At 42.6% G+C, this 24,687-nt stretch overlaps 1 protein-coding gene and 1 long non-coding RNA gene across 2 annotated transcripts in view; one reads left to right on the top strand and one right to left on the bottom strand.

The window, feature by feature from the left end:
- Window positions 1-1,356, bottom strand: part of LOC141052005 (cytochrome P450 2G1-like) — a 58,333-nt gene extending 56,977 nt beyond the window's left edge. Inside the window, exon 1 of the mRNA XM_073549174.1 lies at window positions 838-1,356. Within this exon, the coding sequence (XP_073405275.1) occupies window positions 838-1,014 (177 nt within the window). The 5' untranslated portion in view covers window positions 1,015-1,356. The remainder of the gene's footprint in view (window positions 1-837) is intronic.
- LOC141052006 (uncharacterized) lies at window positions 1,214-16,760 on the top strand. The gene is made up of 3 exons (XR_012220724.1): window positions 1,214-1,295; window positions 1,477-1,560; window positions 16,612-16,760. It is a non-coding gene; the product is annotated as an uncharacterized lncRNA (long non-coding RNA).
- The last annotated feature ends 7,927 nt before the right edge of the window (window positions 16,761-24,687 follow it).

Below are 24,687 nucleotides of genomic sequence, written 5' to 3'. Positions count from 1 at the left end.
CCAAAATGAGAGCAAGATCTTTCTTTACATGAAACTCTCTTCTCTAGGTGCTACTACAGGAAAAGGGTGATAGCAACTGAAAGTCAAGAGTGGATCCTAAAAAACAGTTCATTTACAAATTGTCCATCCCAAACCACTACATTTCCTAAGGATACATAAAAACCCCATGGAGTTAGTATAAACCCAATTTCATTTCTAGTTTGGTCATGGGACAATCCCATAAAGGCAGAAGCATAATGCACCAGTCCATGTGCTATCCTGCAAGTATTGACTGATTCTTGACTATCCCTATAATTCTTTTGGCACTAACTAGGGATGACCAGTACATGACCAAACTTTAGTCCAAAGTTTTGAATCCCATTGAAATCAATGGAGTTTGGAACCTCTCTCTCATCTCCGAACTCCCGAACTGTAACATGGACTTTAAGGAGAAGTCTGTGTTCGGTGTTTAGCACCAGACAATACTAGTTGTCTGGTAAGAACCTTGAAGTTTACAGCTCGGGTTCGCTTCTACTAAACAGTCTTCTACTGATCTACAGGTCAATATTTTGACATTGCAGAGGTAAAGGTAATAATTGAATTTATGTATTTGGAACACAAAAAGAAAGTAAAATACAAGATATACCCCTAAACCAATCACTGTCAGTACAATAACTGTGTCAGGTACAGTGCCCTAATCTCTTGCCTTGGGTAGTCATGATGCCATTGTTGGTTCAGTGATGGCATCAGTTGTTGGCGTTTGTCCCTGCTGCTGGTACAATAGCGAGTTCTTACTCAAGGCAAATATAAGTTTAATTTAGTTACTAACAAATTGATGCGATCTTGGTAAACACTTACGTTTAGCAGAGATTTCACTATGCCCCCTTTGCTTAGCTGTAGTAAGTTTCCCAATATTGGCAGTGGGGTAGGTCCAGGTGGTAAGTTTCCTTTTCTCCAAAAATGCATAAAGCTTAAGAATAAGATGAGACAAGATACTGCCACTGTAAGGAGGAGAGTAATATCTTCTAGCAACATCTTGGCTGCCGATAGTTCTTTTCTTTTCCCAAATAATACCTCTGAAGACAGTTTGCTCTTTTTAAGGACACATACTGAAACTTAAGTACAATAAATTTATGGGTGGGGAAGGTGTTGCCTAATTTCCCCTGTGTTCTTTTAATTTATAGATTTGAAATGTACAGTTTATAAAGTGTGGAGTTCCTTTAGGCATGGGAGAGACAGCTCAGCCTTCAACTGAACACTATGTGCTGACTTCTTACAAAAATACTATTGCCAAAAGCTAAGGACCATAGCTGCAGGTGCTCGTTTCTTTTGCTTGAATCCCATACATTATAGTGTTTAGTCATTCATATACCAAATAATCTCCTAAGAGATCTTCCTTCATGACCGATATTGCCATAAAGAGTACAGTGGTAAATGTAAAAGTCATAAAGTAAAAGTATTTAAAGTGTCAGTCTGATAATTTTTATCTATCCACAGGACAGATAACTTACTGATCAGTGGTGGTCAGACAGCTGGAACCCACACCAACTGGCAGAAAGCTGAGTTTTCACTCATCTGGAGGTTAGGTGATAAGGTGTTATTCAGAAATCATAGTATGTTAAGTAGTAAGTGCAAGAAAAAAAATGGTTGCTGACTTTGATCTTCTATCTTCTGATATACATGGATGGACACTGTTCCCCTGAAGCCTTCTGGACTTTCTGAATGACTAAACCATTTTTTAAGCTAAGTCTATTGTTACATGTCTATACTTGCATGATTCTTTTGCCATAATGAAAGCGAATAACCCATTGGAGAGGAAATACACAGAGAATATGCAAGCTTGGATGGTAGTATGCACAACATTTCTGTGTATGTAAAATATTGGTTTACTTTTTTTGTCGGGACAAGGTTGTAATTATATAAATATCGATTGACTTTTTTGAGGTTGCAGTAATGTATGTACAGGAATATTCACTTCTGTGATAGCATAGTTAATAGATTTCAACATGCGCTTAGCACTTTTTTTGCCCCTTACTTTGGGTTAAAAGTATGCTGGCATAGTCCTGGCATAGGATATCGCTATTCATAAGTGTGAGCTGCCATATATTAGTATGAGCTATCTGTAGACTTAAAAAGCTTATTATTTAAGACATAGAGCGTGGTTCATCTGGAGAGCTTTCTGTAAGGGATTCCTTCAAGTTTTTCTATAGGGGGATTGCAATTTCTTAATGCCCCAGTATAATCTGCAACTGTATCAACATATTCTACAATCTGTGTTTCACAACACTGTTGTCAGGTGTAGAGATGAGCATACCTTTTAAGGTTCGATTTGTATTCGCCAAATGGAACAGCTCGCCGAACATACCCGAATCACACTAGATTCAATGGGAGGCAAAACCAAGCTTTAAGGGGTGACAAAAAGCTTCTCAAACGGCTAAAATTGGGGGCAGACACAATGAAAAATGGCATCATTGACTCACAGTACAGGATGGGCTATTTATAAAGTTGGATCCAAAATGGCCGACTTCAAAATGCCCACCATGGTCACCACCCATCTTGAAAAGTTTTCCCCCTCCCATATACTAATGTGCCACAAACAGGAACAGGAAGTTGATATCACCAACCATTCCCATTTTATTTAGGTGTATCTATATAAATGGCCCACCCTGCAGAAATTTGCAAATGGCACAGCACCAGTCAGCCATGGGCCCTTCACGAGGTTTCAGAGCCTTGCATTTACAGCTTGGAATTTAAGTTTTAATGAGGACATGCTGGTTAAGGGAGCTGTGTAAGCCTTCTTAGAGACCTCACACCTCATGCAACACCTTCAATTTTTTTTTTTATTATTCCAGCCACACTGGCACAAACATCAGTTTCATACAGTAATATTAGTAGAAAAATGTAAGGAAAGTAGCACAGATAGTTGACTGAAAGTGCAGGCCTGCTTGACTGGGAGCTCTACTTACACAGGCAACACATCAGATGGAGGCCCAACTTGGAGTCTCCACATTTCAAAAAATTTATTGTCACACATCACCTAAGTGGCATTAATTTCTACAGAGAAGAAACATTATAATAGGTCTCTGACACACCTTCTACTACAGGCAACCCACCAGATGGAGAACCAACTTTGAGTCTCCACATTTAAAAAAAAATGTTTGTAATATCAGCAACAGAAGCAACAGCAGGCACAGAAGACACCACAAAGATGGCACACACTGCAATAATGCGAGATTTTTGTTTTACAAATGAAACGTGCTTTAAAGTGCAATAGTTCTATCTTGTGAGGATAAAAATCCACTATGAATAATTGTGCAACTTAAGCAAAAAAACTATGTAAAACGCCAGTGCAGAAATAAAAGGCAAGGTTACCTGTTGAGCCAAATATGTGATGCAGAGTGCCGGTATAACGCACCCCGACGCGCGTTTTGGAATAGATCTCCTTCGTCAGGGGGTTAATAAATTGCTCAAATGATAGCTTTATTTATAGTGAAGTTAATTCCGACGCGACCCGGAAGACACAGTACCGAGGGCGCCATGTGACCAAACACTGCCGGCAGTTACCGGCTCTCACTCTCCCAGACTGTGGTGGGTAAACAATTTTAGTTTCTACTGCCAGATACCTGTGTGAAAAGACTTGGAATGGTGACGGAGGAGGAAGAAGCAGGAGATGGGGTTGATGGGACTGCCGGAGGTTGTCGAGGCTCGCTAGTAGGCATTTTAGAGCATTGAGATTCCCACACTAAGTCATGTTGATTGTGCATGTGCCAAATCGTGCATGTTGCTGTCAAATTATTGTAATTTTTGCCTCTACTGAGGTTTTTTTGTAAATTTGACAGATACTGTGTGTTGGGTCATCCTTTGCAGTCTCAAAAAGGCCTAGGCTAGGCAACTCATGCCTACCTTGCAAATTGCACAGTCATGCCCGTTGCTGCCAGTTGTGAGTTCTCCTTCCGGGCTCCCTCTGGTGGTAACAGGAGGTAGTGAGGTTGATTTAATTAGTAGAGATCTGCCACCTGATGATGAGGATAACGATTGGATCTCTGGAATCTCAGACTGGATTTAAGACAGCCGACGCCCTATTCTGGTGCTTGTGATTCCTTCTAGCTTTTCAGGTCTTGGTTTTCAGCTCTGTTCCAGTCATCTCAAGCTAAGTGTTTCTGCTAATGTTCACACTTGATATTGTTGGTCTATTCAGTTTTTTGTGTGGTCAGCCAGCCCCGGCTGGGGCTGTGCTGAATTTCCAATCTTATTTATCTGTATTTGCCAATTTGCTTTTTGTCCCTTATTAGATTGGCCTCTTTTTTGCTCTGTCTCAGAATATTTCTGATATAGTGGGAGAAGTCTAGTGACTTCAGGGTTAATTTTGTTATCAGAAGTGTTGGACATTATTTTTGCAGAGTTTTTTGGGTAGATTGCAGACAGTGTCTTTCCTTTCCTATCCTTTCTAGTTAGTTTGGGCCCCATCGTTTGCTCAGCCTATTTTCCTGCCTGTGTTTGTGTTTTCATCTTGTTTCACCGTCAATACATGTGTGGGGGCTGTCTATTCCTTTGGGGTCTGCTCTGGGGCAGTTTTCACCTTTTCTTGCTTTAGGTTTATTTAGTCCTCCGGCTGTGACGAGGCATCTAGATTCATCGTAGGAGCGCTCCACAGCTGCTGCTAGTTGTATGGTTAGGATCAGGGGTCTGCAATCTGCATAGTTACCAGCCTCTCTGGTTTTTCTGTGACTTAGCTTGTTTAGTTTTCCTCCTTGGTGACCCATTCATAACAAAGATGTATGGTGGGGAGCATCCATACCTCCCAGCAGGACAGTCCCGATTTTGAGAGTCTGCCCCTCTGCCCCGGCCGGGAGCTTACTTTTCCCGCGGACACAGGAGTACATGGTGGAGCCCCGAGGAGCACTTTAAAATTCGCACATGATGTTCCACCGGAAGTGACGTGCTAGAAGCTGACCGGAAATGAGGTAATTTCGGGAGGAGATTGTGACGGAACCATGGAGGCACTTCAGGGAATGCTTCAGATCCATTACCGTGTCCTCCGACAGTGCGGACAGTGTGATCGCCTTGGACTCGGAGATGCCGCCATGTGAGCGGATCATGATATGTCCTGCATCGGGAGGCTCAAGTGGGCACTACAATGGGAGTTGGGTTGATATAGTATCTTTCTAGAATCTTTCTTTCTCTCTGTTCTTTCTTTCTCTCTCTAATCTTTCTTTTTTTCTTTCTCTCGCTGTTCTTTCTTTCCTCTCTTCTTTCTTTCTCTCTGTTCTTTCTTTCTTTCTTTCTTTCCCCTCTTCCTTTATCTCTCTCTGTTCTTTCTTTCTCTAATCTTTCTCTCTTTTTCTCTCTGCTTTTTCTTTCTCTCTCTGTTCTTTCTTTCTTTCTTTCTTTCTTTCTTTCTCCCTCTGTTCTTCCTGTCTCTCTCTCTGTTCTTCCTGTCTCTCTCTCTGTTCTTTCTGTCTCTCTCTCTGTTCTTTCTTTCCCCTCATTCTTTCTTTCTCTCTCTCTGTTCTTTCTTTCTCTCCTCTCTTTCTCTCTCTCTGTTCATTTTCTCTGTTATTTCTTTCTCTCTGTTCTCTCTTTCCCATTTTTCTTTCTCTTTCTCTGTTCTTTCTTTCTTTCCCCTATTTCTTTCTCTCTCTGTTCTTTCTTTCCCTTTCTTTCTCTCTCTGTTTTTTATTTATTTCCCCTCTGTTTCTCGCTCCCTCTCTGTTCTTTCTCCTCTTTCTTTCTTTCTCTCTCTGTTCTTTCTTTCTCTCTCCCTCTCTGTTCTTTCTTTCCCCTCTTTCTTTTTTTCTCTCTCTCACTGATCTTTTTTCTGTCCCCTCTTTCTTTCTCTCTTTGTTCTTTCTTTCCCCTTTCTTTCTTTCTTTGTTGTTTCTTTTTTTCCCCTCTTTCTCTCTCTGTTCTTTCCTTCCCCTTTCTTTCTTTCTCCTCTTTCTTTTTCTTTCTCGCTCTGGTTTTTCTTTCTTTCCCCTCTTTCTTTCTCTCTCCCTCTCTGTTCTTTCTTTCTTTCCCCTCTTTCTTTTTTTCCTCTCTGTTCTTTTTTTCTGTCCCCTCTCTCTTTCTCTCTCTGTTCTTTCTTTCTCTCTGTTTCGTTCTTCCTTCTTTCTCTTTCTTTCTTTCGCTCTTCTTTCTCTCTGTTCTTTCTTTCCCCTCTTTCTCTCTCTGTTTTCTTTTTTCTCTCTCTCTGTTCTTTCTTTCTTTTCCTCAATAACAGTCAGTGTGCCCACAGTACCAGTAGAATAAGAGGGGTAGGAAACTAGGTGGTATAATCATATTCCCAGAGCACCCCCATAATGTGGGCCAGCCTCAGTCAACAGGGTACAAACAAATCACTATTACTATCAGTCCAAATGGACAATTATATATGTAAAGTTAATGATGTCCCTGTGCCAAGCAGTGCGGAGGACCAGAATGCACTGAGGAGACCAGAGCAGTGGGGTATGGTGAGAAGAGTTATATGGGGCCCATTATGCTGTATGAAGTAATATATGGTGCCCATTATACTGTATAGATTAAGGCCCGATGCTATTGCATCGGGAGGATAGTGCCATCTTGGATCCCGACGTCGTCCACACCGGCAACATGTTCTTGCGGCGACGCCATCTTGGATCGGCAAAATCCTGCGATCTTCAAGATGGCGTAGGCGAAATCTCGTGAGATTTCGCCGACACCATCTTGAGTATTGCGGGATTTCGCCGATCCAAGATGGCGTCGCCGGCGTGGACAGCGTCTGGATCCAGGATGGCGCTGGCGGAAGATGTCGGGGATCATGCCGATGCCGACGGCGATCGTGGAGCAGCGGCGATGACGGTGTGAGTATGAGAGACGGAGTGAGAGAAAGGGTCGTATGTGGAGTGAAAGGGGGGGACGTGAGTGGAGATGGTGAAAGGTGAGAGGAGTGTGTGTTGAGGAGGTGTGTGTGCTGAGGAGGAGTGTGTGTTGAGGGTTAACATGGCAAGAGGTGTGTGGTGACGGCTGGCATGGTGAGGAAGGTGTGTGTTAGGAAGGTATATGGTGTCGGCGAGTCTGCGGGGGGCAGAAGAGGCACAGTGCTACTGCCAAAGGCAGCTTCTGTCTGGATGTGACGTCACCAAGTTACAACCGGACAGAAGCTGCGTTACAACCGAACGGAAGCTGCTTAGCGCATTTATTACTATAGATGAAGTAATATATGGGGCCCATTATGCTGTATGAAGTAATATATGGGGCCCAATATTCTATATGGAGCATTATAAGGGGCCCATAATACTGTATGCAGTAATATATGGGGCCCATAATACTGTATGGAGCATTATGTGGGGATAGATGACTTTCTGTTTGTTGTGGATCTGACCGCTGGGACCCCCATGATCCTGGAAAACATAGCTTTGAAGAGCACCATGTAAATGGAGCTGTGGTCAATCATACGCACTGTGGTGCCATTCACATGTGGCTCTTCAAATAACTCTTTTAAGAGAGTGATAAGGGGACGAAAAGTATAGCAAAAATTCACTGATTGGGGCTGATGAGTGTTAGTTTGTGGGCTGGTGGGATTTGTGTGGCTGGGCTGCATTTTTGTCCCAGTCCGGCAGTCCGGCCCTGTGGCAGGCCTACCATTGCCATTAATGGCCCTTGTTCTGTATACTTCTGTGTTGTTCTTGTATGTGCGTGTGATGGCGCTGACATCCTTGTGTTTGGACACCTTTTTTTTCTATTTATCTAAATCAAAATGTCCACTATTGCACTCAGTTTTACAATATAGATATAAAAATCTACTTTGTATGCGGGGGGGTGTCATTTTGCTGTTCGCCTCAGGCAGCAGAGAGGCTAGGTTCACCCCTGCTTGTACACTACTGTTTCACAACCTTAGGTCCACAGCTGTCAGTAATTTGTCACTAAATTAACCATCACTATTTATTTTCTTAGATAGTGTGCCTGAACAACACTGTTGTGCTTAATGATTTTTAAGTAGAAATCTGGCTTTCTGATTTGGCACTAAAACCAGTTTTGGCACAAACGATTTGGAGTAGGTAATTGGGCTTTGTGGCTGCAAAACTATATTAGGCCTAACAATTTTTAAGTTGAAATCGGCCCTTCTAATTTGGCACGGAAACACAGTTTAGCACAAATGATTTGGAGTAGCAAATAATGCCTAGTGTCTGCAACACTATATTAGGCCTAATGTTGTTTAACCCCTTCCCGACATCCGACGGTATATCCCGTCCATGGGACCTGGGCCCCTATGCCCATGGACGGGATAGTACGTCGGGCGCGATCAGCGGCGCCCACGTGGTGAGCGCCGCTGATCGCGGCCGGGTGTCAGCTGATTATCACAGCTGACACCCGGCACAATGTGTCAGGGGAGGTCACGGACCGCCCCCGACACGTTAACCCCTTGCACACCGCGATCAAACATGATCGCGGTGTATCGGGAGTTAAAGGGAAGCATCGGCAGGGAGGGGGCTCCCTCCGTGCTTCCCTGAGCCCCCCACGGCAGCGCAATGTGCAGCGCTGCTGCGGGGGACTCCTTTCCTCCAGGCCCCCGAATCCAAGATGGCGACGGGGGCCTTCGGGGGCCTGAGGAAGCTGGCTTCCTCAGTGCCTGCAAAGCGCAGGCATGAGGAAGCCTTCTGCAGTGCCTGTGTCAGATCGCTGATCTGTCACAGTGATCTGTGATGTGACAGATCAGCGATCTGTCACAGGACAGTGATGTCCCACCTGGGACTATTTAATAAAGTAAAAAAAAAAATAAAAAAAAGTGTAAAAATAATTTTAAAAAAATCGCCAAATAAATTAGAAAAAAAAAAAAAATATTCCCCCAATAAATCCATTTTTGGAAATAATAAAAAAAAACAATAAAAGTACACATATTAGGTATCGCCGCGTCCGTAACGACCCGCCCTATAAAACTGTGCCATTAGTTAACCCCTTTAGCGAACCCCTTAAAAAATAAAAATAAAAAACGAAGCAAAAAATAATGATTTATTATCATACTGCCAAACAAAAAGTGTAATAACGCGCGATCAAAAAGACGCATATAAATATCCATGGTACCGCTGAAAACGTCATCTGGTCCCGCAAAAAACGAGCTGCGAAACAGCATCATCAGCGAAAAAATAAAAAAGTTATAGCTCGCAGAATAAAGCGATGCAAAAATAATTATTTTTTATATAAAATAGTTTTCATTGCATAAAACCGACAAAAACATAAAAAAAGACCTAAATGAGGGATCGCTGTAACCGTACTGACCCAAAGAATAAAACCGCTTTATCAATTTTACCACACGCGGAACGGTGTAAACGCACCCCCCCAAAAGAAATTCATGAAACGCTGGTTTTTCTTCATTCTGCGTCCCAAAAATCGGAATAAAAAGCGATCAAAAAATTTCACGTGCCCGAAAATGGTACCAATAAAAACGTCAACTCGTCTCGCAAAAAATAAGACCTCACATGACCCGGTGGGTCAAAATACGGAAAAATTATAGCTCTCAATATGTTGTGATGCAAAAACTATTTTTACAATAAAAAGTGTCTTTTAGCGTGCGACAGCCGCCAAACATAAAAACCGCCATAAATAGTAAATCAAACCCCCCGTTATCACCCCCTTAGTTAGGGAAAAATAATAAAATAAAAAAAATGTATTTATTTCCATTTTTCCATTAGGGTTAGGGTTAGGGCTAGGGTTAGGGCTAGGGGCATGTTGGGGTTCGGGTTGGAGTTAGAATTGGGGGTTTCCACTGTTTGGGCACATCAGGGGCTCTCCAAATGCAACATGGCATCTGATCTCAATTCCAGCCAATTCTGAGTTGAAAAAGTCAAATGGTGCTCCTTCCCTTCCAAGCTCTGCCATGCGCCCAAACAGTGTTTTACCCCCACATGTAGGGTATCAGCATACTCAGGACAAATTGCAAAACAATTTTTGGGGTCCAATTTCTCCTGTTACCCTTAGGAAAATAAAAAATTGGGGGCAAAAATATCATTTTTGTGGAAAAAAATGATTTTTTTATTTTCACGTCCGAGTGTTATAAACTTCTGTGAAGCACTTGGGGGTTCAAAGTGCTCACCACACATCTAGATAAGTTCCATGGGGGGTCTAGTGTCCAAAATGGGGTCACTTGTGGGGAGTTTCAATAGTTTAGGTACATCAGGGGCTCTCCAAACGCACATGACACCCGCAGACCATTCCATCAAAGTCTGCATTCCAAAACGTCACTACTTCCCTTCCGAGCCCCGACGTGTGCCCATACAGTAGTTTTCTCCCACATATGAGGTATCAGCATACTCAGGACAAATTGGACAACCACTTTTAAGGTCCAATTTCTCCTGGTACCCTTGGGAAAATAAAAAAATGGTGACTAAAAGATTATGTTTGTGGAAAAAATACGAATTTTTTATTTTCACGCCCGGGCGTTATAAACTTCTGTGAAGCACTGGGGGGGTCAAAGTGCTCACCACACATCTAGATTAGTTCCTTAGGGGGTCTAGTTTCCAAAATGGTGTCATTTGTGGGGGGTTTCCACTGTTTTAGTACATCAGGGGTTTTCCAAACGCGACATGGTGTCCGATCTCAATTCCAGCCAAAAATGTCAAATGGCGCTGCTTCCCTTCCGAGCTCTGCCATGCGCCCAAATAGTCATTTACACCCACATATGGGGTATCAGCGTACTCAGGACAAATTGCACAATAACTTTTAGGGTCCTGTTACCCTTGGAAAAATAAGAATTGAGGGTGAAAAGATCATTTTTGTGGAAAAAATATGATTTTTTAATTGTATGGCTTTGTTATAAACTTCTGTGAAGCCCATGGGGGTTCAACGTTCTCACCACACATCTAGATAAGTTCCTTAGGGGGTCTAGTTTCCAAAATGGTGTCATTTGTGGGGGGGTTTCCACTGTTTTGGTACATCAGGGGTTTTCCAAACGCGACATGGTGTCCCATCTCAATTCCAGCCAAAAACGTCAAATGGCGCTGCTTCCCTTCCGACCTCTGCCATGCGCCCAAATAGTGGTTTACCCCCACATGTGGGGTATCAGCGTACTCAGGACAAATTGGGAAAATTTTGGGAAAATAAAAATTGGGGTGAAAAGATCATTTTTGTGGAAAAAATGATTTTTTAATTGTACCGTTGTACGTTATAAACTTTTGTAAAGCCCTTGTGGGTTCAAAGTTCTCACCACATATCTAGATAAGTTCCTGGGGGGGTCTAGTTTCCAAAATGGGGTCACTTGTAGGGGGTTTCCACTGTTTAGGTACATCAGGGACTCTCCAAACGTGACAACGTGACATGGCGTCCAATCTGAATTCCAGCCAATTTTGCATTGAAAAAGTCAAACGGCGCTCCTTCCATTCTGAGCTCTGCCATGCGCCGAAACAGTCATTCCCCCCACATATCAGGTATCTGCATACTCAGGACAAATTGCACAATAACTTTTGCAGTCCAGTTTCTCCTGTTACCCTTAGTAAAATAAAAAAAATTGAACCTGAATTATTTTTTTTATGAAAAAAAGTTAGATGTTCATTTTTTTTTAAATATTCAAAAAAATTCCTGTGACGCACCTAAAGGGTTAATAAACTTCTTGAATGTGGTTTTGAGCACCTTAAGGGGTGCAGTTTTTAGAATGGTGTCACTTTTGGGTATTTTCTATCATATAGACCCCTCAAAGTGGCTTCAAATGTGATGTGGTCCTAAAAATAAAATGGTGTTGTAAAAATGAGAAATCGCTGGTCAACTTTTAACCCTTAACTTCCTAACAAAAAAAAATTTTGGTTCCAAAATTGTGCTGATGTAAAGTAAACATGTGGGAAATGTTAGTTATCAAGTTTTTTGTGTGCCGTATCTCTGTGATTTAAGGGCATAAAAATTCAAAGTTGGAAAATTGCGAAATTTTCGCCAAATTTCCGTTTTTCTCACAAATAAACGCAAGTTATTTGAATGAAATTTTACCACTAACATGAAGTACAATATGTCACGAGAAAACAATGTCAGAATCACCGGGATCCATGGAAGCGTTCCAGAGTTATGACCTCATAAAGGTACAGTGGTCAGAATTGTAAAAATTGGCCCGGTCATGAACGTGCAAACCACCCTTGGGGGTGAAGGGGTTAAGTTGAAATCTGTCCTTCTGATTTGACACTGAAACACAGTTTTAGCAGAAACAATTTGGAGTAGCTAATTGGGCCTCGTGGCTGCACCACTATATCAGGCCTAACAATTTTTAAGTGGAAATCTGGCCTTCTGATTTGCCACTGAAACACAATTTTAGCACAAACGATTTGCAATAGCAAATGGGGCTTCTGGAAACTGCCATACAGTTTTTGCACAATCTACTTCGATGCTAGAAGATCCATTTCACACACAAGTTCACTTTCAGCATCAGCACTAGCACAGGAGCGACCTCTCTGCACTGTGACACTGAGCATATGGCGCCAGCAAAACAAGATGTCTGCTTTTTATATAACCAGAAACATGTGATTTCAGCAGCCAATCACAGAAGACCTTGTGTCATGAAGTGGATGGTTTCTGTGCCCTGACTGTTTGCTGGAATCAACACCCATAAAGTTAAGTGGAAAAAAAAGTGTACTGCTCCTGTAATCTCTACAGAAGCTCCTTTAACCTCTTCACACCCCCTCCCCTCATCAAACACGGTCCCTTGTCCCCAACCCATGCTCATCACTACAGCACCACCATCCTCTCCAAAGTCATGCAAAAGTATTAGTGGAAATCTGTTCCCCAGAATACTTCTGATAGTGAAGATGTTGGTGTCACGTACCTTACCTTAGCTCCTGAATCTGCCCTCAGTCTGTACCCTTCCCCCACCCAGGTAAGAGGGGATTAGTGCTGTAATACACCAACCAGACTAACAAGGTAATATGAACAGGGATAAAGGAAAATGACAAACATACAAATATGCACACATGAACAACAGAGGTAAACACTGTGGAGTGAAGGATGGAGTTAAACCAAAGTAGGAGAAGATATGGAATTATCACATACCCAAAACCTAGCAACAGTCACAGATACATGCACCAAACTCCTTCTCCAATAACAGCCACCAACAACCTCCAGCCATACAGCATAATCTACCTCTGACAATGAGTGCTAGCCAGGTCCAGATTATATAGGAGATGTAAATGGCTAACCTTGCACAGCTGAGAGCCTTAAAGCTTCCAGGAGATCTCAAGTGAGCCTATTAACCCCTGCACTGCTAAAAGAAATTTGCACCATTTAATATGAATGTAAATTGCTTTTAATCAGTGCAGGAATATGAGAAATCAGACGCTGCGGTCTTCTGGCTCCTCTCTGTCACGGTTAACCCGTGACACTGTGTTTGGGATGTTGTCTTTGTTATACTCTAAACCTTTTTGTACTTAATTTTGCTGTATGTTTACGTTTAATCTTATTCCCTTTCTTCATAGGGCCATATAGGTGTCATGTCGGACGCTATTCACACCACAGCGTCCGGCAGGCAGAGGTAGTTTCACCTCCGTCCACTTGTCATGTCGGACGCTATTCACACCACAGCGTCCGGCAGGCAGAGGTAGTTTCACCTCCGTCCACTATAGCCTCAGTGGCGCCAGCTTGACTTTCTCAGGCTATTGGGGGTTAATCTAGCTGGAGATCAGGTTGGATGTTTGGTCACGCCCACGGTCTTTAAATAGTCGTCCTGGCCTATGGGCGTCGCTGATTATAGCTTGTGTGTCATACCAAGTGGTTCCGGTCTGGAGTGGAGGTGTTGGAGAGAGAGAGATTCATATCTGGTGTCGTATGATCCATTGTTACCTTCTCGCCTTCCCATATTTGTGTTTTGTTGTGCCCTGTTCACATTACTGTATAGTCCTGTGTGTATGCGGTGCAGTTTAAGTTCTCCCTGTCATTATTGTGTGGGGCTTTGGTGGTTTGTCTCCTCACTGGGTGGAGGGTGGAGGGTTAAGCTTAGGGCTGAGCAGGAGATAAGGAAAGGTTGGAGGCTCAGGCATTTGCACCATCAGCAAAAACCCTGAGTTGAGGGTCAGACAGGGTTTCCCCTAGTTAAAGGGACACCACAGGGGCCCCGGGTATTTCTGCCTTAGTTGACCTAAGCCCCGCGTGACAATAGGGCCAGACAGGGATAGCCGACAGTGAGGATAGGCGCCTGTTGTGAGTTCATTCTCTGGCTCACCAGTTGTGAGTTCTCCTTCCAGACTCCCTCTGGTGGTAACAGGAGGTAGTGAGGCTGATTTGATCGGTGGAGATCTGCCACCTGAGAATGAGGATGACGATTGGACCTCAGGAGTCTCAGATTGGATTTAAGACAGCTGACGCCCTATTCAGTTGCTGGTGATTCCTTCTGGCTTGTCAGCTCTTGGTTTTCAGCTCTGTTCCAGTCATCTAAAGCTAAGTTTTTGTGCTAATGTTCACACTTGATTTTGTTGGTCTATTCAGTTTTTTGGTGTGATCAGCCAGCCCCGGCTGGGGGCTGTGCTGAATTTCCACTCTTATTTATCAGTATTTTGCCAATTTGCTTTTTGTCCCTTACTAGTTTGGTCTCTTTTTGCTCTGTCTTAGAATATTTCAGAGTGCTGATATAGTGGGAGAAGTCTAGTGACTTCAGGGTTAATTTTGCTATCAGAAGTGTTGGACATTATTTTTGTAGGGTTTTTTGCAGGTTGCAAACAGTGTCTTTGTTTGCTCAGCAAATTTTCCTGCCTGTTTGTGCCTTCATCTTGTTTCACCATCAATACATGTGTGGGGGCTATCTATTCCTTTGGGGTCTGCTCTGGGGCAGTTAGTTTTCCCCTTTTCATGCTTCAGGCTTATTTAGTCCTCCGGCTGTGACGAAGCGTCTAGGAACATCGTAGGTACGCTCCACGGCTGCTGCTAGTTGTGTGGTAGGAAATCTGCATAGTTACCAACCTCTCTGGTTTTCTGTGACTTAGCTTGCTTTGCTTTTTTCTCCTCGGTGGCCCATTCATAACAGGTGCCATTTGTAACCTCCGTGGTGTCAACCTCCCCGGCAAATCTATACTCCCTCTATGATATCCATACAAGCAATATTTTTTGCTAAATCTATTGCATTTTATTACATTTATGTTACATTTTAATTATTTCTAATAAAAGTGCTGTTTCAACATGATTTATTGGTGATATAGTGTTTGATAAGGTGTTATCCATTGAAAGCAAGTAAGTCCGGGCTCATACGAGCGTATTTGAAAGTCCATACGAAGACTGCAACGCCTTTTGTTAGGGCTCATACTCACTTGCGAGAGACTCACACGATTCCCGTGCGAGTCTCTCTCATGAAAACCCAGCACTGCCGCTGGTACTGGGACCGGAGCATGTGGCTACATGTATTTCTATGCAGCCTCACGCTCCGGTCCCAGTGCCGGCGGCAGTGCCAGGTTTTCATGTGAGAGACTCGCACGAGAATCGTGCGAGTCTCTCGCAAGTGAGTATGAACCCTTACTATGAGACTTTATATTCAGGTCGGTAGTCCCGCAATCTGTCCATGCATTGTGGTCTGTTTATGGACCATGAATACATTGTGTGAATGTCTAATCTGTGCATAAAGCTGGAGTCACACTGCCGTATTTCTCATGCGATAATCGCATCGCACTTCACGGACTGGCCGGCACCTCTCCTGACCTGAGCATGACAACTTGATGGATTACTATGCAGCTGTCAAGCTCAGTTCAGGAGAGCAGACATCCAGTGCGAGTTTTACTATGCGATTCTCGCAGGAGAAATATGGCAGTCTGTCCCTGCCCTTTGTGTCAGAACCATGGCAGTGTGGCGCCCTACGTCTTTACCGCCATAAAAGGGTTAAATATGTACTGTTTTGCATGTGTTTTGTAAGCAATGGGAGTTATGCTTTCTCTGCTGGAGACAACTGGGCACACACAATTTTACCTCACTCCCTTACTTCCCTGAAGCTTAGAGCTTTGGAGATATGCCCTAACTGAGAGGGGGAGGAGTCGAGAGTTGTTGTTTTCGGTGAAGGAGATGGGAAGATGGAGAACGCTCTTGGAAGCCATGCCATGCGCTTCTCCCAGGAGCAAAGCTAAGAAGCATCAGGGAATCAGCCCCTAGGCCATCCATGCTTTCAGAACAGGGTGGTAAGCTGAGAGACTGTGTGAGTTTATACACCCAACACCGCAGCATTTTCCCCGGGAAGACAGCAGCAAACTAGGATCTGTGAAGGATTATGCAAGAAGGAACTGGAGCTTCACACAGGATCCAAGCTGCAAGTTGCCAGAGGAGGAATACACAGTGGGTAGAGGCTATACTGGAAGTTCTAGACTCCAGGAAGCCTTGGTCCCAGAAGGGATAAGATTAGCAGGAAGCTTACACCTAGTCACAGCTGAGTGAATGATAACTCCCATTCTGCAGAGCAGACTGTATCCTGGTGAGAGTTGTAATATCTCCTCTGAACTGCACCTGAACTACAGTAAATGATAAAGTGACTTTCCTTGTTTCCTACCTTATTACTCTGTGCCTTCTACTTCCATCACAATCTCTGGGGGTCAGCCCTGGTTGGAGAGGGTTAAACATCTGCACTGCCATCACCATCTACTCCCCCAGGGATCATCTGCAGTGTCGGCTATACTACAATTGAACACTCCAACTGGCGTCACAAATCACTACATAAACTTTATTCCCATTCAATTTTAGCCCTTTTACATGACCGCCAGGGGCCACGGAGCGGGACGCTGCCACTGTGACATATCCCTTTAAGACGACCAGCCCGGTACCGAGTTTCCCACAGCCTCTGGGGCGCGTCAGCAGCCTTTAATTAGCTGCAGCTTTCTGGTACGAGAGCAAGAGTGAAAGGTAATTTCTTTTTGTATTATTTGGCAGACTATGTAATGAACTCCTATTACACTGTGTCCCTATTACACAACTTGTTTTCTGTTTTTCAGCTCTGTATTCGGTACAGGTGTGTGGCAGCTTTCATGTACTGGAATTCCTGCTATTCGTGTTTAGCTTGTCCTACAAATTGTTTTCTAAGACAATGCACATTATTTTCCATCAGCATTTATGTACCTTATGAGCAGCATGTGAGAAAATAGCTGAACAGTTTTTAAAGCAGCAAATTAAATATTACGTCTCTATGTAAAGCAGCTAAAGCAGAATTTACTATTCACAAATTCACCTCCTTCACTGCTGAACAATAATATATAACTCTTTATATGGCCGGGATCACACTTGCAACTGCAGTACAAAAACTCGCTTGAATCTCTCGCATCAATACCCGACACTGCCGTCGGCACTCGTGACCGGAGTGTGTGTGGCTGCATGCATTTCTATGCAGCTGAACACTCCGGTCCGAACCGCCGGTGACAGTGCCAGGTATTGAGGTGAGAGACTCGCACAAGTTTCTCGCATTGCAATTGCAAGTATGAACTCGGCCTGAGTTTGCTTACACAGGATCCATCATTCACAATAGGTGATGTCAAAGCTCACCTCCTCCTCCAGTTCAATGACTGATAACACTTCCTTACACAGTAGATCTCAGGAAGCAGGATCTCCTTTTAATGCAAACTGAGATTTGTCCAGAGTAGAGAATGCTCAAATAACGTGTCAATACATGGCGGCTCAGTGGTTAGCACTGCAGTCTTGCAGCGCTGGGGTCCTGTGTTCAAATCCCATCAAGTCAATACAGAGTGATGTATTTCATGTGTTTATTTCTGTTAATGTTGATTATTATGGCTTACAGCCAATGAAAACCCAAAAATCATTATCTCAGTAAATTAGAATACTTTATAACATCAGCTTGGAAAATGATTTTAAAATCTGAAATGTTGGCCTACTGAAATGTATGTTCAGTAAATGCACTCAATACTTGGTCGGGGTTCCTTTTGCATCAATTACTGCATCAATGAGGTGTGGCATGGAGGCGATCAGCCTGTGGCACTGTTGAGGTGTTATGGAAGCCCAGGTTGCTTTGATAGCATCCTTCAGCTCGTCTGCATTGTTAGGTCTATAACATAGCAACATAGTAACATAGTTATTAAGGTTGAAGGAAGACTAAGTCCATCTAATTCAACCCATATCCTATCCTAACCTGTCCTAACATGTTGATCCAGAAGAAGGTAAAAAAAACCCATGTGGCAAACAGTAAGCTTCACATTGGGGAAAAAAATTCCTTCCCAACTCAACATATGGCAATCAGACTAGTTCCCTGGATCAACGCAATATTAAGGAAACTAGTGTATATACCCTGTAATATTATACTTTTCAAGAAAGGCATCCAGTCCATTCTTAAATTTTAGTAGGGAATCACTCATTGCAACATCATACAGCAGAGAGTTCCATATTTTCACTGCTCTTACAGTAAGGAATCTACGTCTGTGATTATGCTTAAACCTTCTTTCCTCCAGATACCCATTGTCCCTGTCTCAGGTCTATGAGTAAAAGGGTAATTAGAAAGGTCTTCATACTGTCCCCTCATATATTTATACATTGTAATAAGATCACCCCTAAGCCTTCGTTTTTCGAAACTATATAACCCCAAGTGTAATAACCTGTCTTGGTATTGCAGACCCCCCAGTTCCCTAATAACCTTGGTCGCTCTTCTCTGCACCCGCTTTAGTTCAGCTATGTCTTTCTTATACACCGGAGACCAGAACTGTACACAGTATTCTAAGTGTGGTCACACTAGGACTTGTATAAAGGTAAAATTATGTTCTCCTCATGAGCATCTATGCCTCTTTTAATGAATCCCATTATTTTATTTGCCTTTGCAGCAGCTGCCTGACACTGGCCACAAAATGTGAGTTTGTCGTCCACCCATACACCCAGGTCTTTTTCATTGACGGTTTTGCCCAGTGTTTTACAATTAAGCACATAATTATACATCTTGTTTGTTCTACCCAAGTGCATGACCTTACATTTATCCCCATTAAAGCTCATTTGCCATTTATCAGCCCAAACTTCTAGTTTACATAAATTCCCCTGTAATATAAAATTGTCCTCCTCTATATTGATTACCCTGCAGCGTTTAGTGTCATCTGCAAATATTGCAGAGTTTATTGTCATCTGCAAATAATGAAATTCTACTCTCTAAGCCCCCTACAAGGTAATTAATAAATATGTTAAAAAGAAGCGGGCCCAATACTGACCCCTGTAGTACCCCACTGCTAACTGTGACCTAGTCCGATTGTGCTCCATTGATAACCACCCTTTGTTTCCTATCCCTGAGCCAGCTCTTAACCCACTTACACATATTTTCCCCTATCCCCATTGTTCTCATTTTATGTATCAACCTTTTGTGTGGCACCGTATCAAAAGCTTTTGAAAAGTCCATGTGCACCACGTCTACTGCATTCCCTTAGTCCAGTCTGGAACCTACCTCTTCATAGATTAGTCTGACAGGAACTGTCCCTTGTAAACCCATGTTGATATTGGGTCATGAGGTTATCCTTCTTCAGATACTCCAGTATAGCATCTCTTAGAAAACCCTCCAGGATTTTACCCACAGTTGAGGTTAAGCTTACTGCAGTTTTTGTACCCTTTTTGAATATTGGCACCACATTTGCTATACGCCAGTCCTGTGGTACAGACCCTGTTATTATGGAATCTTTAAAGATTAAAAATAATGGTCCATGACTGTACTTAATTCCTGCAATACTGGGGGGTGTATCCCATCTGGGCAGGGAATTTGTTAATTTTAGTGATTTTTAGATGCCGCCGTACTTCCTGCTGGGTTAAGCAGGTGACATTTAATGGAGAATTTTTGATATCACTAATCATGTTATCCGTCATGGGATTTTCTTGTGTAAATACTGTTGAAAAAAAAGTCATTTAGCATATTGGTTTTTTCCTCATCCACCATTTCACCCAAACTATTTTTAAGAGGACCAACACTATCATTTTTTAGCTTCTTACTATTTATGTAGTTAACCCCTTTCTGCCATTAGATGTACTATCCCTTCCATGTGCCCTGGGACTTAATTCCCAAGGACGGGATAGTACGTCTAATGCGATCAGCGGCGCCCATGTGGTGAGCGCCGCTGATCACGGCCGGGTGTCAGCTGATTATCACAGCTGACACCCGGCACAATGTATCAGGGGCGGCACGTTAACCCCTTGTACACCGCGATCAAACACGATCGCGGTGTACCGGGGGTTAAAGGGAAGCATCGGCAGGGAGGGGGCTCCCTCCGTGCTTCCCTGAGCCCCCCACGGCAGCGCAATGTGCAGCGCTGCTGCAGGGGACTCCTTCCCTACAGGCCCCCGGATCCAAGATGGCGACGGGGCCTTCGGTGGCCTGTAGGGAGCGGACTGCCTGCAAAGCGCAGGCATGAGGAAGTCTGCAGGACTGCCTGTGACAGATTGCTGATCTGTCACAGAGATCAGTGATGTGACAGATCAGTGATCTGTCACAGGACAGTGATGTCCGACCTGGGACTATGTAATAAAGTAAAAAAAAAAAAAAAAAGTGTAAAAATAATTTTTTTAAAAATCGCTAAATAAATTAGTAAAAAAAAAAAAAAAAATTCCCCAATAAATTCATTTTTTGAAAATAAAATAAAAAAAACAATAAAAGTACACATATTTGGTATCGCCGCGTCCGTAGCGACCCGCCCTATAAAACTGTCCCATAAGTTAACCCCTCTAGCGAACCCCTTAAAAAATAAAAATAAAAAACGAAGCAAAAAATAATGATTTATTATCATACCACCGAACAAAAAGTGCAATAACGCGCAATCAAAAAGACGCATATAAATATCCCTGCTGCCGCTGAAAATGTCATCTTGTCCCGCAAAAAACGAGCAGCCATACAGCATCATCCGCAAAAAAAAAAAAGTTACAGCTCGCAGAATAAAGCGATGGAAAAATAATTATTTTTTATATAAAATTGTTTTCATTGCAAAAAACCGACAAAACATAAACAAAGACCTAAATGAGGTATCGCTGTAACCGTACTGACCCAAAGAATAAAACCACTTTATCAATTTTACCGCACTCTGAATGGTGTAAACGCACCCCCCCAAAAGAAATTCATGAAACGCTAGTTTTTGTTCTTTCTGCGTCCCAAAAATCGGAATAAAAAGCGATCAAAAAATGTCACGTGCCCAAAAATGGTACCAATAAAAACGTCAACTCGTCCCGCAAAGAATAAGACCTCACATGACTCGGTGGGTCAAAATACGGAAAAATTATAGCTCTCAATATGTGGTGATGCAAAAACTATTTTTACAATAAAAAGTGTCTTTTAGCGTGCGACAGCCGCCAAACATAAAAACCGCCATAAATAGTAAATCAAACCCCCCGTTATCACCCCCTTAGTTAGGGAAAAATAATAAAATAAAAAAATGTATTTATTTCCATTTTCCCATTAGGGTTAGCGCTAGGGCTAGGGTTAGGGCTAGGGCTAGGGTTAGGGCTCAGATTAGGGTTAGGGGTGTGTTGGGGTTAGGGTTGGAGTTATAATTGGGTGGTTTCCACTGTTTGGGCACATCAGGTACTCTCCAAATGCAACATGGCGTCTGATCTCAATTCCAGCCAATTCTGCGTTGAAAAAGTCAAATGGTGTTCCTTTCCTTCCAAGCTCTGCCATGCGCCCAAACAGTGTTTTACCCCCACATAAAGGGTATCAGCATACTCAGGACAAATTGCAAAACAACTTTTGGGGTCCAATTTCTCCTGTTACCCTTGGGAAAATAAAAAATTGGGGGCAAAAATATCATTTTTGTGGAAAAAAATGATTTTTTTTATTTTCACGCCCAGGCGTTATAAACTTCTGTGAAGCACTTGGGGGTTCAATCTGCTCACCACACATCTAGATAAGTTCCTTAGGGGGTCTAGTTTCCAAAATTGGGTCATTTGTGGGGGGTTTCCACTGTTTAGGTACATTAGGGGCTCTCCAAAGGCAACATGACACCCGTAGACCATTCCATCAAAGTCTGCATTCCAAAACGTCACTACTTCCCTTCCGAGCCCCGACGTGTGCCCATACAGTAGTTTTCTCCCACATATGAGGTATCAGCGTACTCAGGACAAATTGGACAACAACTTTTGGGGTCCAATTTCTCCTTGTACCCTTGGGAAAATGAGAAAATTGGTGACTAAAAGATAATGTTTGTGGAAAAAATACGATTTTTTTATTTTCACGCCCGGGCGTTATAAACTTCTGTGAAGCACTGGGGGGTTCAAAGTGCTCACCACACATCTAGATAAGTTCCTTGGGGGGGTCTAGTTTTCAAAACGGTGTCATTTGTGGGGGGTTTCTACTGTTTTTGGCTTTCTAAACGCGACATGGTGTCCTATCTCAATTCCAGCCAAAAACATCAAATGGCGCTGCTTCCCTTCCAAGCACTGCCATGGGCCCAAATAGTGGTTTAACCCCACATGTCGGGTATCAGCACACTCAGGACAAATTGCACAATATCTTTTAGGGTCCTGTTACCCTTGGAAAAATAAGAATTGAGGGTGAAAAGATCATTTTTGTGGAAAAAATATGATTTTTTAATTGTACGGCTGTATGTTATAAACTTCTGTGAAGCCCTTGGGGGTTCAAAGTTCTCACCACACATCTAGATAAGTTCCTTGGGGGGTATAGTTTCCAAAATGGGGTCACTTGTGGGGGATTTCCACTGTTTAGGTACATCAGGGGCTCTCCAAACGCGACATGGCGTCCAATCTGAATTCCAGCCAATTTTGCATTGAAAAAGTCAAACGGCACTCCTTCCCTACTGAGGTCTGCCATGCGCCGAAACAGTGGTTCCCCCCCACATATCAGGTATCAGCGTACTCAGGACAAATTGCACAATAACTTTTGCAGTCCAATTTCTCCTGTTACCCTTGGTAAAATAAAAAAATTGAACCTGAAGTATTTTTTTAGTGAAAAAAAGTTAAATGTTCATTTTTTTTAAATATTCAAAAAATTCCTGTGATGCACCTAAAGGGTTAATAAACTTCTTGAATGTGGTTTTGAGCACCTTAAGGGGTGAAGTTTTTAGAATGGTGTCACTTTTGGGTATTTTCTATCATATAGACCCCTCAAAGTGGCTTCAAATGTGATGTGGTCCGTAAAAATAAAATGGTGTTGCAAAAATGAGAAATCGCTGGTCAATTTTTAACCCTTATAACTCCCTAACAAAAAAAAATTTTGGTTCCAAAATTGTGCTGATGTAAAGTAAACATGAGGGAAATGTTACTTATCAAGTTTTTGTGTGCCATATCTCTGTGATTTAAGGGCATAAAAATTCAAAGTTGGAAAATTGCAAAATTTTCAAAATTTTCGCCAAATTTCCATTTTTTTCACAAATAAACGCAAGTTATATGAATGAAATGTTACCACTAACATGAAGTACAATATGTCACGAGAAACAATGTCAGAATCACCGGGATCCACGGAAGCGTTTCAGAGTTATTACCTCATAAAGGGACAGTGGTCAGAAGTGTAAAAATTGGCCCGGTCATGACCGTGCAAACCACCCTTGGGGCTTAAGGGGTTAAAGAATATTTTGGGATTATTTTTACTTTCTCTGGCAATGAGCCTCTCTGTCTCAATCTTTGCTGTTTTGATTTGCTTTTTACAGAATTTATTTAATTTTCTGTATTTATTTAATGCCTCATCACTACCTACTTGCTTTAATTCTCTAAATGCTTTATTTTTATCTCTTATTGCACCCCTTACAGCTCTATTTAGCCATAGTGGTTTCCTCCTATTTCTAGCATGTTTATTCCCATACGGTATATATTGTGCACAGGTCCTATTCAGGATGCTAATAAACATCTCCCATTTTCTTTGTGTATTTTTATGTCCCAGGATATCGTCCCAGTTAATTGCGCCAAGATCATCTCTCATCTGTTGGAAATTTGCCTTCCTGAAGTTTAGTGTCCTTGTAACCCCTCTACTACACATCTTATTAAAGGATACATGAAAACTTATTATTTTGTGATCACTATTACCCAAGTGACCCCCAACCCTTACATTTGATATGCGGTCTGGCCTGTTGGTTAATATTTGGTCTAGCAGTGCCCCCCCTCTTGTTGGGTCCTGAACCAGTTGTGAAAGGTAATTGTCTCTCATAGTTGTCAAAAACCTATTACCTTTGCTGGAACTGCAGGTTTCGGTTCCCCAATGTATTTCAGGGTAGGTGAAGTCTCCCATAATAATGACTTCTCCTTGAGTCGCTGCTTCATCTATTTGCTTTATGAGGATATTCTCCGTTGCTTCCATTATTTTTGGAGACTTATAACAAGTAGGGATGGGCGAATCCTGAAATATTCGGAATCGCTAGGCTGTAACGAGTCCGACTTGGAAACTCGCTACTCGTTGCGAGTCTAGCGAGTCCAATGTTAATGAATGGGGATGCGAGTTTTGCAGCGATTCCTGTGCTGGGCAGGAGGAGAATGGGGATGCAGATTTTTTTTTTTGCAGAGTTTCTTAGCGATTTTGTGTCAGCAGCTGGACACAAAATTGCTAAGAAACTAGGATTGCTTGTATTAAACTGTTAAAAAACTAGCTAGGAGTTCTCTCTCTCTGTTTTGCAGCGATTCCTGTGCTGGGGAGGAGGAGAATGGGGATGCGAGGAGAGAGAGAGAGAGAGAACGAACTCCTAGCTAGTTTTTTCACAGTTTAATACAAGCAATCCTAGTTTCTTAGCGATTTTGTGTCCAGCTAGGACACACAAAACTAACTAGGAGTTCTCTCTCTCTCTCCCCTCCAGCACAGGAATCGCTGCAAAACTCGCATCCCCATTCTCCTCCTCCCCAGCACAGGAATCGCTGCAAAAC

This window comes from Dendrobates tinctorius, unplaced genomic scaffold (genome assembly GCF_039654945.1).
Source record: "Dendrobates tinctorius isolate UK_male_01 unplaced genomic scaffold, ASM3965494v1 ptg000158l, whole genome shotgun sequence".
NCBI classification, from domain to species: domain Eukaryota; kingdom Metazoa; phylum Chordata; class Amphibia; order Anura; family Dendrobatidae; genus Dendrobates; species Dendrobates tinctorius.
The sequence above is the reverse complement of the archived record's forward strand: the minus strand, read 5'-3'. Positions and strand labels throughout refer to the sequence as shown.